We start from the raw sequence: 16496 nt of genomic DNA, 5'->3' as shown, positions 1-16496 counted from the left end.
GCCCCTCACCGCCACCCCCATGGCGCTGCCCGGTCCCTCCTGGGCCCGCACCCGCGCCGCGCTGGGGCGGCTGGAGAGGGCGCTGAGCTGCTCCCGCTGGTAACGGATGCCCCCCCTCCCCTTCCCCTTTCCACCCCGGCCCCGCGGCCGTTACGTCCCGGCTGCCGGCAGGCGAGCGGAACCGCCGCTGGCGCTCTCCCTTAAGGCCGCGTGTGTTAAAACTGCCGCGTTTCTCCTTCCTCTGCCCACAGCGCCGGCGTCCTGCGGGAGCCCGTGTCCCTGGGGCACTGCGAGCACATCTTCTGCCTGTAAGTAGCGGGGTGCGCCGGGGCTCGGCCGTTCCGCCTCCCTCCCCGAGCCGCCGGCGCTTTGAAGGCCCCCCCGCCCTCCTTGCTGCCGTGTTTCGGAGAACAGGCTGGCCGGCCTTAGGGAGGTGGGCACCGGTGGTGCTTTCGGGCCGGGGGGGTTGAGTGGGAGAGGAAAGCTGGAGCTGCTGTTTCCCTGTAGGTCCCTGTAGGTCCGGCTCGCTGCTATAGGGCGGGTGTCTGGCTTGCCCGAAGCGAAAGCCAAGCTTTCCGAGGGCTGGTTTAGTCTTCAGGTGGTTGCCCGGGTGTAAAGGGAACCGTCAGCCTGATGGACGGGGAAGTCCACTCGCAGTGGGGTAGGAGGCGGAAACAACTTCCAGTTCTTCTCGTCATCTCCAACTCCTTCCTCTTCCTCCCTTAAAAACAAACCAAAAAGAGCAGCCTGGAAAGATGCTTACTGTTTCCAATGTGGTTTTGCTCTGCTTGAGAGGATTGGTGCTGCTTGTCATTGCTTTGGCCGTCTGCTATGCTAATGGCTTTGCTCCTTCAGATCTGCCACTGGTAACTGTTCCTGTATTTGTGTCCATCTGAACATGTTGGGACAGCACGAGTACCTCTACTTATAGTTTGTAAAATAATCTGAGTGTTTAAAAAAAACCAAAACGAGTTAAGTTAGAAATATCCTGCTGATGAGGCAGTTCTGAGGAGGTGGTAGTCACTTGGCCTGTCTTAGGGCAACTCACTGCATTGTCAGTACAGGCAGAGTGTGAAATGTTTGTGCCCCAGAACCTCATCTGGGGAAGGTGGTGGAACCTTCTGGCTGTCTTGTATGTCACTGCTCTTCATGGCATGAAAATGCAAACATGGGGACTTAAAAGGTCAGTCATATATCTTAACAGTTTCTCTGCAGAGCAGAGATGTGAGCTGGCTATGAAAATCATATGCTTTTTATGGTGGAGAAGATAGACACTTTCTAACCTCTGCTTGTAAGCCAGTCTAGAGATTCAGCTTTGCCTCATGTTGATACTGTAGTGACCATGCCAACTATGTCAAAAGCAGAGGAAACCCCTTCTTCCCTCCCTCCCTTGTGGCTGTGTATTCACTCCCTGTCTTCAGTTGCACCTTTCTAATGGGAGCTTAAATTGTTGAAGGCCTGAAGAGTAAAATACTAGCAAAAGATTTTCTTGCTTCTTAAGGAGTAACTGGTTATGGGACAGATACCCTCGGCATCTCTTCCCCCCCAGTATGGATGTATTAAAAGATGCACAAATGATTTATTTCTATCCAGAACTGTGGGTTCTTTCCCAGCTTTAGCCATTAACTCCTATATAAGATTCTGCCATCTGAAGCAAATTTTTTGTCATGTGTTCTATTTGTACTACCTGTCCACAGACTACTTTGTAAAATAACCCCCAGAAGCTTGTATGAGTTACTTATAAATATGTTCATATCTATCTTACAAAATCTTTTCTTTCTCAGGTGTAATGTGGATTGCTGAACGGTAGCGTAAGGGTGGCTTAATAACCATAATTGTTTAGTTGTTGGGCATCTAAAGCCTTGTGGTTTTATTTTGGATAACCCCAGTGTATTCTAGGTGATAGATTTCAAACACCCACTGTTTGTTGAAGTTTGTTGGTTTTTTTTTTTAAGAAAAATTTTCAAGACATCAGAAGATGAGGCAGTTTGCATTGATGATGCTGGAAAGAATAGCTAATAGGAGTCTTAAGCACTCATTAGCAGCTGTTTCTTACTCCAGAAAAAGAGTTTATTTGCTCTTATCCAAGTTATTGTTATGCCTGTTCTTTTCTCTTTTGTATGCCTGACCTTTTAGTCATCAATTTCATGTGCCCTTTGATGACTGAGTCTTGGATAGCGGCAATTTTTTAAAATAAACCTAAGGAAATTTAGATTAATTTGTTTACCAGCAAATTCGGTAGGGTATGGGTTGATTCTGCAGTAGTCTGACATGAACTGATTCTGATCCATTGCTAAAAACACGTATTTATTAATATATCCGGGAAGGAATGGGGTGAATGGCTGGAGCTGGCTTCTGACTTATGAAGTGAAATATGTGAAACTAATGAACTGAAATAATCAGGTCACACATAATGTAACTGGTTCTCCCTTAGCATGGGTTTTATTATGGCCAGGGATATTTATTAAGATCCGTTTCTGCAGTTTTGTCTGAGTAACTCTACTAAGTTAGTTACAGTCATTATCCATTAACTATAAAAAATCAACAGCTAGAAGTAATTAGGAAATGTCGTGGTATAAAAGTCATTCTGCATTTCCTTTGCACTACCCTTTACAGACATGGGAGACCTGAGGCCAACTTTCCTAGAGAACAAGACCTGGCTGGTTTCTATCTTTGCTCCAAGTGACTTGTCAATGTCATCTAGAATATGTCAGAGCCAAGAATTGTACTTCAGTCTCCCGGCCATAGCAGTGTCTCAATCGTGAGATCCTTTGCCTGCTCCCAGCAGGCTGTTTAAAGCACAAAAACACCTAGCACAATTTTTACATACCAAATTTCCTGTCTTGGAATTAACTGAAGGCATGATACTTGTGTGGTGTTTGAGGGAGAGGTGCCAATGCAGAGAACAGATCTGAACATAACTCTCTTCTTAAGGAAAGTGGTGGTAGTAGTTATGATTCTGATATTGTTAACTGTTACACTACTAGTTTTGGGGTGTATGACTGTCAGATTCCAAGCTGATTATATGTTTAGTCTCTAGATCCATAGACTTTGATCTTCCTTTCCAGGCAGCAGTGCCTTGATATTACTTGCATTCTGTTCCTCTGAATGTTTTAACATAATCTGCTCACATTTAATTTTATACCTTTGGCTAGAATTTTGTGTTCTGTGTGGTGGTAAGATAATGGAGACTTTTGAAGTTAATTCAGTCTTGGGTATATGAAATTATAACCTATATTTAATAGGATAGATTGGAATTGAGACATAACAGTGGCCATTGAATGTTGCAGCTCAGATGGCAAATCATGAGGTCCTCTCACTGGACTAATCAAATGAATAAGAGATTTTAGGCTTATATGGGAGAGTAGTATTGCTAAGAAGTTACTTGATAAAGGTCATTTAACACTTGTAAATCTGTTCCCCCCACCCACCCTGCCTTGATCATCTCCTGACATAAATGCTCTGAAAGAGAAAAGTGATGGAATACTCTGAGCACCTGCAGATCCTTGTGCGACTTCTTACAGAAAAGCATTCAGACAGGTGAAACTTGACAATATCAAGAAAACTAAGTAGGAAAAAGTGGAAAGATAGTTTACTATAGGTTCGCTTTCTGTCACTTGTTTAAAAATAGAAGGCTACAGAAGAATAGCTCTACCTTTAGCTGAGGTGTAAAAGAATGTGTAGTTTTAACTGTTCGAGCCTAATTGCTGTTTGTCTCCAGATAACAACGGAGGTTTAGCATACCTGGAAAATTTGTGAGTCTGTGGGAGTCACAAGATACCATGCCTTTCATGAGAGCATCCTGAGAAGGCTCTGGACTTGGCTTGCTTAATTATGGCTTGTCACTTGCCATGATAAATATGTCCTCTCCTGCATTTGTGACTAAGTCATGTAGGCTTTACAGTAGTGGTTTGTCAATGCTAAAATAAGAGATTCTTGCTGAGCGTTTGGCTGTGAAAAGGTTGATAGCGAGTATAGTGGATAACTTATGCTGGATAATGGATTTTTACATTTGACTTTCAGATCTTGCGTGGGTGACTGTGTTGGCACAGAATGCCCAGTGTGCCACATGCCAGCCTGGGTGCAAGATGCACAGATAAACCGGCAACTAGACAACATGATTCAGCTTTGCAGCAAACTGCGGCATCTACTGGGTGCGGACACCTCAGGTAAGAGCAAACCTGAGTCTCTGACAGCTGTTGAATCCAGACTGCTCCATTTCATTTCACGGGCTTTGTAGAGAATGAGCAGTGCAGCCCTGTTTAAGATTCTGAAAGGCTGTTCCAAATCATGTTTGGAAATTTTGATTTGAAGAGAACTGTCTGTATGGATTGCTCGTTCTGTGATCTGTTCTACTGAGAAATCTGCATGAGCTCTTTAGTCCATAATTCATTAGAATCTGTCTTGCAAAATTAGATGAAAGTGGGATAGATTCCCAAGTCATGTGGCAGTTAGTTGCACAAACCAGGGGCACAAGTTGTCTTATCCTGTGCTCTTAGGGGAGCACTAGTGTGTAATGTTCTGCAGTGTACTCTTCTGTAGGGGGTGGCCCTGTTAAAGGATTAATGCATATATTCCCTTGCCTCTTGTGTATTTGTGCACCGAGACATGCATGCTGTCCCAGTAACTTTCAGTTTAGGGTTTTTGCACATGGCAAAAATTATATGTGTTCCTTGCCTAAAAGGGGAAGGAGGCAAATCTTAACTCATTTATTTTCTGGTCCCTAACAATCAGCTAGTCTGCTGCAATGGAATTTTGTCATTGCTGACTGTGCTAGAAGATTGCAGAGATTGTACTCTGGGAATTCATCTCTTTATCAAATTTTAGGCTGATTGTCAAAGTAGGAGAAAATGAAGTGAAATGAGTATAGGTGAATGTGTCTCTTTTCTGCAAGCTCAGAGAGGAGCATTTTATGTAAGACCAAGTTTTAGAAAACATTAATTTAGCTGTCAGATACAGAAAAAGTAATTCTTCCTTCATTGTTGCTTCCTAATATGTTTGTCTAAATTAAAGATTCTTTTTCTAAGTCTAATCCCATCAGCACCTTCATGTTCATTTATGGGGTAGCTCTTTATTGACATCAAAATGCTTGTAAGTGAGGAGGCTGGAAACCTATGTCCAACTGTAAAGGAATACATTTTATATAGATATAAAATCCTATGGTGATTAAATCTTCTGGAGCATAGAAAATATAGATGATGGCTTAAATAGGATTTCAGGGAAACATTTTAAGTGGTGAAGGCTTTCAAAAATATAGTTGGAAGAGAATCTCTGAGAGGAACTATTTGTGATGCTATAAATAAAGCATTTAAAATACACCATGAAAGTATTATTGATACTGTTTGGACATTTTGGAGAACTCTTACAGATGGATTAACTCTTAAAAATTGGTCTGATGTTTAACTGTACTAGAAGTTGAATAATACATTTAATCCCATAGTTCTTCTAAAATGAAGTTTGTGTGGTGTGGCTAAACCACAGAACAAAATGAGGTTCTTTCTGTTATTCTTTGTTCTGACTTAAAAGCAAGCACAAAATTGAAGTTTACAGGAGTGTTTTATTTGGAGCTAAAATTATGAACTGATGTGGGAGATTACTTTCCATCACTTGTAGTCTTTGCACTGTACTACAGATTAATGGCCTTTTGGATGTTTCATACCGAGGTTGAGGGAAAAACCTCCCGAGTTGGTGATAGTTCACTGTCAGGAATGGTTTGGATAAGTAAGTAAATGAGCATACCTCTAAAACCAGCCAATTATATGTTGTATTATGGCAAATCACAGGATGCTGTAGCTTTAGAGATTTTGAGAGCAAATCCTTTAGGATATTTTATCCCTCACCTCTGGCAAATCTGTCACTTCCCATAGATTTATGTCTTGAACTTAATGTATACAAAGTACAATATGTTTGAGTTTGGAGCATTGGGGCTTCTCTTGTTAAGGAGTTGCTTTCATGTTCTTACGGCACTGTACTTCTGCCACATTCCTGTCAACAATATTTTCTTTTCTTTTTTGTTAGAAGGTCAGAAATTGTATTATGTTCCAATAAAGCAAACAGAAGAATCAGTCCTTCTGTGGAGGAAAGGAAGAGAAGCAGTTGAAAAAGGAGTATTTCCTTATATTTGTTTTATATCCCTTTTGCATATTTGTTTTATATGCCTTGTTTTGAGACAATTGTGGCTTGTCTCAAGGCTTCTGTTTGAGATCCTTGTTGACACCGAAGTTTCTAATGCAGATGCATCATACTACCCATTTTTTAATCTACAACAGACCTAGTGAATGCAGTAAGTTGTGCGTTGTCTTTAAAAAACCACGGAACTACTGTGACTAAAAAGGATAGGGTTAAGCTCATGTGTTGAGTATTTCAAGTATAAAAATCCTTGTAACCTGAGGTTCCACAGTAGGTATGAGAGAGATCTTAATTCATACTCCATTGGGATAAGAATAGCTTTTTGCCAAACAGCATGTGCATTCTAAGAAGCAGCAGCAAGTAATTCAGGAAAGACTGCACAAAACAGCTAATACTTCCCTTCTAAATTAAAGGGAAGCACAGCAAATGACACTACAGGATAGTACTGGGGTGACTGAAGGGGAATTGGCAATCAACGAACATGAAACTGGCTAGAAAATAGGTAGCAAATGCTAAGTTTCAAAATTAATTTGCTTGTTAGAGATGTCCTTAGTCTGTGGCAAGATAAGGAGAGCTGTCTGACCTTTTCGCTGTGGTGTGTCGTACCTTTTTATGAGGGTAATGGGAAGCTATCTGGCTGGCAGCCTTCGTAGGTGGGATGTCTGCACCTCAAAATCTTTAGCTTTAATGTTGCAGAGTCCAAGACATCTTGAGAATTGGAGTTGGTGGGATGATAGGCTTCATAGGTGAGTAATTAGTAAGGACTTGTTGAATTGTGGACATAGTGTGTATAGTATACTAGAGTTGAAGAAAGTTGATTTACAGTAATGATTTTGAAAGTGAATTTCTAAATACTTTAGCAGATTCTTCTGTGTGATGTTCTTTAAAAAGAAGAGATTGTCATAAATTTTTACAACAACCATTTATAGATGATTTAACCTTATTCTTTGTAAAATAATCTGCTTTGCTCTTACACAAACAGAAAGCCTTCCTCCCCCCTTCTCAGAGAGCTAGACCTTGCAGGTGTTGGTCAAAGCTTCCTAAGCTCATGTTGGTGCTGGTAGACAGTAGGAGAGATCAACTTTTGATTAGCCTTTATAGTATCATAATTCAGTTTCTCAGTTACTGATGTGGAGGGAAAGATGTTGAACTCCTGTTGTAACAGATTACATTGCACTTCATGTATACTATGACATTTTTCATAATGGCTAAAGATGAGTTTTTGCAAGGTGTAATTTCTCCCCCCCCCCCCCCCCGGTGTTGAATACTTAACTTGCAAAATAATCATTCTTCAGTGAAGGCACTAATGTTGCACAGATGGTACCAAAGCACTTCCCTTTGATTTTTAATAAGGGACTAGTTTGTCAAAGAGATTTCTCAACTTCTGTTCTGAAACCCATAATAGAGAATAATTTGAAAGGCACGCAATGTGCATCATTATATTCCTTTGATGCAGATTAATGATAGCTAAACCACATTTTCTAATTGCTCCTTTTTTTCCTGCTCTAGCCTGTTATTGCACTACAGCAGAACTTGGGAGATGTAGCTCTCTATTTGCAATGCACTGTGTATCTCCTCTAATATTTTTGTCTACTCTCAACCCTTTCAACACTTAAGAAATTCAACTCTGTTAAATGCCAGCATTAAGAAACTTGTGCTTATTATGTGCAAATAAGTCTAAGTTAGAAAGATTTCAATTAATGTATTGTGTGTATCAATGTTATGTTTAATAGGTAATGGAGAGGAAATTTACTGCATTTGCTATAGGCCGATTCTAATACTGTTATCGTGGGCAGTCTTTACGTTATTGCAAATGCTTAAAATCTAGAATTAGTAAGGCATACTTTACTGATTTACCTTGTCTCAGTGCATCTCTAAAAATTTTGGGAGGATGTTTCTTATGTATTAAAAAGACAAATCTTAATCGTATATAGTAATTTTTTCACTTGTGTTGAGACGCAAGCTCTGGCTTCTAACTTGGAGACAGCAAAGAATTCCTTTGGATCGATTTTTCTATGAGCAATTTTCTCTGAAGGTAGTTTAACTGAATGCACTAGGTACCAGATAATACCCTCTTTATATAAATTAACATTTCCATATTAAACCATAAGAACTTCCTTTTGGTTTCTTAGCACTGTGTCTGTTTTCTTTCTCCCTCTCACAGCTCTGGGTCCATCAAAGGATTAGATTTTCAGGGAGGGTAGAGTGGCCATTTGTCCTTATTACTTCTACTCCATACCTTGTACACTTTGGAAATGGAGGAAAGGGGCAGCAGAGTCTAAGAATAATGTTTTTTGCAGATGCTATGCAGAACTGTTCAGGTAAAGTTGATGTTAGCTACAGAGTATTCTGAAGGATGGATTTATTGAAGAGTGGCTGAGAGACAGCACACACCTTGGCAGAAATTGCAGTTTCTTCCCCAGTAGGCTATGGAGATGCCCTAGGTGTGCATGGCTGGCCTCACGATGTGACAGATCTCTTTCACAGTATGCATGGCATTTTAATCATGTTCTGTGAATGCCTCCCTGTTCTAAAACATACAAGATACTCTTTTACACCTAAAGTAGTTGCATGTGAGGAAAAATAATCCTGGGACAGTATTTATTTGGTGTATTTTCAGCATGTTTTTAATAACCTGACCAGTAAGTTCCTGCTGAGCAACTAGTAATGAACAGATCAGTTTAAGAAACTTGTGGTTGATTTTTCACAAGCTTTCTTGCTACCAAAACTGGTATATACATAGCTTTCAGTGTAAATACTTAATTGTCTTATGCTGCTTTAGATTGTACTTCTGAAGGACAATGCCTTTGATTGAATTTGCCACTTGGACTTCAAAGTCTTACTGTGCTATACACATCAAAAAGAATTCTGGCCATCATAAAATAGTTGCACAAATGACTTTTGCAAGCTGATTTTATTCCTCCTCTTTACTTGGAGATGACTGATAGTTCTAGCAAGGTAAATATTTTAGAAAGAAATCTGCTAGTTGTCTAAACAGTAAAAGCAAGACAAGTAAATAGTAACTGTGTTTTATATTTTGCATCTGTTTGCAATCAAGCTCTTCCTTTTTTTTTAGATGTTATTGTCAGAACGAAATTGGATATGATATCTTTCTGAAGGCTAGCTAGTTAGGAGATTTCAGTCTCAATTTCAGCGCTTTTTTTCCTGTTTGCACCAAGCCCAGCCCTACAGGAAAACCAAATAGCTGCAGTTCTGTGCTTGATGATTATCTTTAGATACCCAAATGATTGATTAGCTAGCCTCAAGCTGTATTCTTAAAGATGATTTTGGTCTGATGTCTTACATATTCCTCTAGCTAAATCTCCTAGTATCTAGCACATTTTAATTCAAGGGGGTAAGTAGGGTAATTTAAATCAAGCTTGAGGAAACATTTAACCTTGAAATATTGCTTTAAAAGAAAACAGCAAATGCCTATTTCGATGTTGAATTACTAGCTATACAGTTCTGTTTTAAGTGAAATTTCAAACGTATTTTTTTGTGGCTAAGGGAGTGGGACTCGTTTGTCTGCTATCTGTAAGTTTATCACAGTTTGCTGTGGAAAACAGACTATAGTTACTAACACCAAAAACAGAAGAGGAGGTATGGGGATAGAAAATTAATGCACTGAAGTGAAAGTAATACACTGTTGCAGTGAGTGTCTGTCACTTTTAATAGTCGAGACCTTGTATAGTTTATTTCAAGAATGTTTAAAAACCCCCACTGATCTTTGTCTTAGTTCTGTTTAAAAATAATACTAATAATACCATACTTGCCTCACTAGGCAAAATTAATATTGGTTTTGTGATTGATTGCTATAAATCACCAAGACTTTTGTGAATGGTAGTCCCTGAGGTTGGGGGCAACAGAAAGAATGAATTGTGCGTTTACTTTGGAGGACTTGTCCAAGTACCCTAAAATAACTGAGTTTTCCAAGAAAGAATCTGTAAAAAATCTGTTATAGTTCTTTTGCACTGAAAGAGTTGTTGTCAAATTAAATTAGTGTCTAGCTTAGAGGTCACTTTATGCTCCTTAATTTATTCTTAAGCCATTGAGGACACCATTTATAGCCCTTGTTCTCAACTGTTATTTTATGCACTGGGAGTACACGATATTCCTCCGTCATCTTGGTTATTGATTTGTAATATGCTGTACAATGTGACTTATAAAATTGCTCCACCGCGTATTTTTAACGAAATGTTTGAGATCATAAAAATGTTTAGCTTCCTTGGAATTATTTACTATCAAGGGGTAAAGGATCAAATGACAGGACACAATTACTTACAGATCTTCTATATATTCCTCTGATTCATCTGCTGTATCTGTGGAATCAGTCAAAATTTCTCAGGAATGTTCAACATTTTTATAAGGATTTTATTTTTGCTTGCTTGCAGTTATTTTTCCTGTTCATCTTCAGATGAACTGTAATATCTTTTTAGAAGAACATTTCTGTGCTGTTTTGTGTATGCACAGACTACTTTGTTAAACCTATTTCCAAGGAAAACTCAGTGAGAGAACCAGCTTCTCTCCTCTTTAATCTGGTCAGAAATCTTCTGTCCAGATGCTGCATTATGAACCCAGACTGTTAAAGAAATTTCTCTACCAGGCTGCTGACTTGCCTAGCAGATAGTTTTGCTGCACTGGGCTCCCTCAACTCCAGAGTGGCGTGTGACCTTGCCAGTTGTTTTAAAGCCATTACATGTGTCTTTTCAGAAGAAATGAAGGCACTCATAGGTTGTATTTAGTGACATTTCATCAGTTATTACAGTTATTCTGATGTTTTTTCTTTGCAATGTTCTATTGAAGAGTAGTCTATAAATGATTTTTCTTCTTCCCTGATGCACTTAGGTTCAACAGAAGCCATATCCACACCAGCTGACTCAGACTTTGGAAAAAAGAATAAGAAGAAACAGTTAAAAATGTGGTTCAGCCCAAGAAGTAGGAAGATTCGATGCGTCCTGAACAAGAGTCAGCCTGAGACTAAAAGTGATGACCTTTGTCTAGACACATCTTCAATTTATGATTTCTTTCCTTCCCCTCCTCATGAAAAGCCCTCCAAGCCAACAAAAAAGCCAACACAGAGACAGAGTAAGAAGATGAAGAAGAAGCGTCTATCGGACATTAACAAAGTGTGGAGTTTAGAGAAACCTGAGCAGAAAGGAGGAGTTGAGAAGACTCCTAAGGAAAAGTGTGTGACCATCTGCAGTCAACCGGTAGCCCTGTGTGCTCCAGAACCCAATAGCCCTGAAGAGACATTTCAGCAGGAGTCTATGAAGGAAGCTGACTCCAGCAAAAATATGGAAAATGTGGAAGTATTGCCACAGGTAAAATCCTCAGAGAAGAAAGATAGCAGTGAGGTTGCGTGCCCTGTGCAAGTCAGCAAGGAAAAAAATTCTGCTACAGAGACATCACTGTCAACAGAAAATGAAACTACATCTTATAAGCGTGGAAGGGAGCAATCCAGACTTCCATTTACTTCTCAGTCTAAAAGACCAAGAAGAACTGAGAGGGCCATTATTGGGAAGTCAGGCAGGCAGGCAGATTGCTTAGAGGAGTTACATCAGGGCTGCCCCACCTCCCTGGCAACTGAACACAAGACACCAGTTCAGATTTCTTCCCCTGTATCAAAACTTACTGACACTGTAATGAAGACAAGAAGCTCTGCAGTCTTTCAAGCAATAAATAGTCCTTCACTTTCAAAACTTCCCTCTACCCCATCTAGTTCTAAGACTTGTGATCAGTTAGGAATACCACACAGCCCTTCTGTGTTGAAGTCCCCTGGTGGTAACACAATTGCCAGAAGAAATTACAAAGGAGAGACTTTGCTCCATGTTGCTTCCATCAAGGTAGGATCATCATCTTCTAGTTCAACTTTAAACAGGGGTTAAAAAAGACAATGTTGTATTAAAAATATCCTGGAAACCAGTTACTTCAGTGCATCCTATTTCTGGGGGGGGGAATCTCATTTTGTGTGCTTTTTCTTCTAGGTTTATTGGGGAGTTTCCAACCTGATTCTCTGATTTCATAAAGAAATGACTATTGGAATGATGAACAATTGTTATACTTGAGAAATGCGGTGTACTACAGTGTCAGTTATGAGTTCTAGGAAGTGATAAGTATTCGAATGTTTTGGCTTTATATTTGCCAGAAAGCTGGCTCTGATTTGTCATAAGGAGTTTTGCTAAGTATTTCAGAGCTCACAGAGTGATCTTGATCAGTTTAACTTGACCTGGTGACTCAGCCGGGACAGGATCTGAATTATCTGCATAAAGATAACACTATGCAACCTTAATTGAAGTTAACTATTGTATAATCTTTGAGATCCTCCACCTGATGCAAGTGTTGGCTCAAGAGGAACAAAATGCTGCTCCCTGGGATTCCCATGCTGAGCCCTATGTTCTGAGCATGTTGTCATCACAGACTGTGGAGAAGGGAGAATTATGAGAGAGTTGGGATGTTCTCAGTAGACTTCACTTTTATGTAGGCTCAATGTTATTCTTGGAATGACAGCTGTCACTCATTTTGCTGTTGTTATCTTAGCCAGTTCCTGCTGTGGTAGAACTTCATGTCTTTGGTCCTTAGAAGGGCTGTCCTTCCCTATTACTATGCAGAAGCTGGATGCAGGTAGGGCGAGTTGAATGCTTGCAGTCAAACTCGTCAGATGCACTAACATGGCAGCTCTCTTCTGAAAGGTCATTTCAAAGAGTTTGTAGTCTAGCAATTTAAATGTACTTTGTGCTAAATCATAATATAGAAATACTGTGTAGCTAATAAACTGCCCATACTGGTAGAATTGATTCACCTGTAAGCATCCTGACATTTATACAGCACTTCTATTTGTTGAGACAAAAGCTGTTCTTGATAAATAACTGTGTCCTCTTTCAAAGGCATTCTAATAAGCCACTCCTGCTGCATGAGACCTTTTTAAAAGGAAGTGGCAGCTGAGCTGAGTTGAGTTCAAGTATCTTACTTGATGCCATTAATACAGAATTAGGGAGGAGAAAATGAAACATTGTCCTCACAGGACTCAAGAGGTTGAAAGGATAGATCTCCTGTTACCTCTCATCATAAGTCTTGTATATTCCTCTTCATTAAAGCACTGTTTACAAATTATCCTTCTATGATTTTCTGGGAATTTGTAAGGAATACTGTCATGACTGACTGGTTCAAAAAAAAAAAAAAAAGTTGATCTGCCTTGGCAAGTTTTCACACAGGTGTGATTTCCAGCAACGTGTCTGATACTTCTTTGGAACAGTACTTCATCTAAGAAAACAGAGCATCTCTGCTGCTTATTGCGAGACTTGGAGTAAACAGTGATATGCCAATGAGGTGGTTTTTCATTGCAAAGCATTTTGAAGATAAATGAGTAAAAATTAAGCAGTTCATGCTATAGGCAAAAAGGATAAACAAGTTTTGATTATCCAAGTTTAGGGGTATTAGCTGGCACTGCTTGTTGGCATTGGTGCAGCCCTCGGAGAAAGGGATAGGGCTATTTCAGTGGGCTGAAAAGCTGATCTCCAGCTGTAGTGTAGGTGGTGGGGTGGGCATACACATTAATGCTTTTTTCAGTCCTGTGTGTGAATTCATTTTGGTGTTGTCTTTTAATGTTTATAATTATTGAGCTAAAATGGGAGTTTGCTTCTGTTCCTCATTAGTTCTGCTGTGGTTTGAATCTGTCAATTCCGTTTGCGTTGAGGTGCTCATTAGTAAAGGCTCGTTTAACTAGGTAGGGCTTCAGGGTGATCCAAAAGTTACCACTCTCTTTCAAATGTAATTAAAATAAGGCAGGAGAGCAATCTTTATTATGAAACTTCCAGTGCAACTCTGAGAAAGTTGTTTTACTGTTTCTGAACCTCAGTTCCTCATCTGTAGAAGGAGGTTATACAGATTATCTCCTTTCATTTGTGGTGTTCTTTGTTCTTGTTATATAGCTTAATCATGGGTATGTTATAGCATTCCTGAGAAGTTGCTGCGTCCCCTGGTAGCCAGTAAATGTAGGCACAGTTACTAGCCCATGTCAAAGTGGATTAAGACTTAAGTTGCTCAAGCCAGCATGATGTGAGGAGTTGGTCTTTCTAAAGAACTATTGGTCGTGGGGTTTGGTATCATTTTACTTTGTGAAGCAGCAAACAAGAAACAGTAGTGATTAATTGCCATGAATCTGCTGATGGTGTGTGGCAATTGCAAGAAAACATTTTTTTTTTTAAATGCAAGTATCTTTCATATAACCTGTATGTTTCTAGATGACTCTTCTAAGTTGTAGGAACCCTGCTATGGAACTGATAAATGTGTTTTCTCAAAGAAATTGGTCTTGAAAATACTAGGCTTTATACTGTATGCATATTCTCATTGTGGTTTGGTTTTTTTTTTCAAAATAGTCCTGTCATTTTTTTCTGTTTCTGGAAGAAGTATTTCTCTTCCAGTTTTGTTTTATAGGTTATTTTTTTCTTGTTCTTTCCACAGCCAGTAATGTTTTTCCATGTGCTTAATGGGAAATAGACTTGTAGCTGCCACCCTCCAGCCAAAGTGAAGTAAAGTCTAATTCTCTGGGACTTCATTAATTATAAAAATAAATATTATTTTCAAGAGTAGTTAGGGTCCAATACCTTGAATTTAATTAAAGCTAATTGAGTTCTCCTGTTTTTCTTATTTAAAAGAGATAATAAACAACATTATCAGGCATTAAAATTAAGTGTATTGTGCTGTTTCAAATGATTCTGAGGGATTGTCCCTGTTTACTACTACTAGTCATTAAGTTACTGAAATCAAAATGGTTCTCAAGAAAGGTTCTCATGTGGATGAACTTAGTGCTGAGTTAAACTAATAAATTAAAATAAATGCAGCTCTTCCCGTACCAAACAGCAGTCATGTTTATCTTCCTCCATAGTCGTTAAAGGTAAAACTTCCAATTAGTTAAAATACAAAACGTGTCCTATTGTGCTCCTAATATTCTAAAGTGGTGGGAAATTGCCCAATCAGCAGCCCTTCCACATAGGATTTTTTCTACAGTGAAGTAACAAGTTGTTCACAGGACTAACTCTTACATGGCAATTAAAAATGCAGCACAGTACTACTCAACTACTTAGTACAGAGTCTTAATTCTACTACGGAGAGAAAAAAATCATAGTTTCTTGGTACAGTATTTCTGGTTGTGGTTGTCCCTATGTTTCTTCTGCTTTGACAAGGGAGCTGATGGCGCAGTTCACAGTGTGGAATCGCTGCCACTACGAATTCGAGGCAGAGGAATAGCAAACTGCAACGCAACAGGGTAACAGAAGACGACAGGAACAGCCGCACTGTTACAAAGGAGTGGATGGGAGGTAGCTGGGAGAAGGTTTTGATTTTTATGCTTTAAGTTAGAAGCAATTGGAGAGTTGTACCTGTTCTGAGGAAAGAAGAAATTGCATCTATGCAGAGCATCTACTTAATCGGGAGAAAGAGAGAAAGAGCATTGGGACCAGTTTTGGTTACCTCCTGTTTCAGGGATCCTTTAGTTTTGACAGCTGCCCAGGAGGGCCTTCATAAAGGCTTCACCCTTGGCTAGCCTGTTCTGCTGGAGCCTTCATATTCATTATACTTAACACTGTAATAACTACTAGGTAATTCCTTCTGAGCCTGTGAGACTGTTCTTCCTTTTTATTGCTTTGTTACCAGGTAATGACACATTAGAAGGAAGAGTGAGAGAAGATTTTGTGGTTTTGTGACGATGAGATGGCCAACATCAGAATACTTTTTAGGTCTTTTGTCAGGTGTCTGACCTAGTCAGCTGTGCAGTTCCTCGCTTTTGGTACCAGATGGGTATATATCATGGTTGAGTGTTGGGTCACACGTGTACATAGGAAGAACGTGTTCCCCTCCCTCCTTTCCACTCGCACCTGTAGGTACAAGAGGGGTTTGTGCTGCTGCGCAGTCGGGCACTCCCAGCCTCCCCTGAGTAAAAAGCAGTGGATGGACAGCATCATTCCTGCCAGCTGCTTCACAGTGAATGAATGCATCTGTTGGTCCAGAGTCTTTTTGTCCAGACCTCATGATTTTGTGTGGCAGGTGACTTAGCTGTGTGTATAATATCCATTTCATTGGAGCAATGAGGTCTGCTGGCAGAAACTAGCAGGATAACTCAGATGCAGGTGTGGCACCTGAGACTGCTTTGAAGTTGTAGTTTGACATTGGCTTTCTAATGTTAAAGCCAAATGGTATAGGAATGGCAAGCAGCCTCCTGATTATGGGTAGTATCCAGCAGGTAGCTTAAGACAAAAATGAAGTGGTGTAATGGTTTCAAATGTATAGAACTTAAGAATATGAAAATTGGTCACGAGTCAAAGCAATCCATCTTCCCAAGTGTTGATTTGAAAGCTTAGAAACAAATTGCC

The 16496-nt window shown here is 39.8% G+C and overlaps 1 protein-coding gene across 1 annotated transcript in view; it reads left to right on the top strand.

The window, feature by feature from the left end:
- The first annotated feature begins 19 nt into the window (after positions 1-19).
- Positions 20-16496, top strand: part of BARD1 (BRCA1 associated RING domain 1) — a 43584-nt gene continuing 27107 nt past the window's right edge. The window contains exons 1-4 of the mRNA XM_010583257.1: positions 20-99; positions 252-308; positions 4024-4169; positions 10975-11972. Coding sequence (XP_010581559.1) covers positions 20-99; positions 252-308; positions 4024-4169; positions 10975-11972 — 1281 coding nt within the window. The remainder of the gene's footprint in view (positions 100-251; positions 309-4023; positions 4170-10974; positions 11973-16496) is intronic.

This window comes from Haliaeetus leucocephalus, unplaced genomic scaffold (assembly GCF_000737465.1).
Source record: "Haliaeetus leucocephalus isolate CR32 unplaced genomic scaffold, Haliaeetus_leucocephalus-4.0 Scaffold880, whole genome shotgun sequence".
Taxonomy (NCBI): Eukaryota; Metazoa; Chordata; class Aves; order Accipitriformes; family Accipitridae; genus Haliaeetus; species Haliaeetus leucocephalus.
Note: the sequence above shows the minus strand (reverse complement) of the source record. Positions and strands in the feature narration are given on the sequence as shown.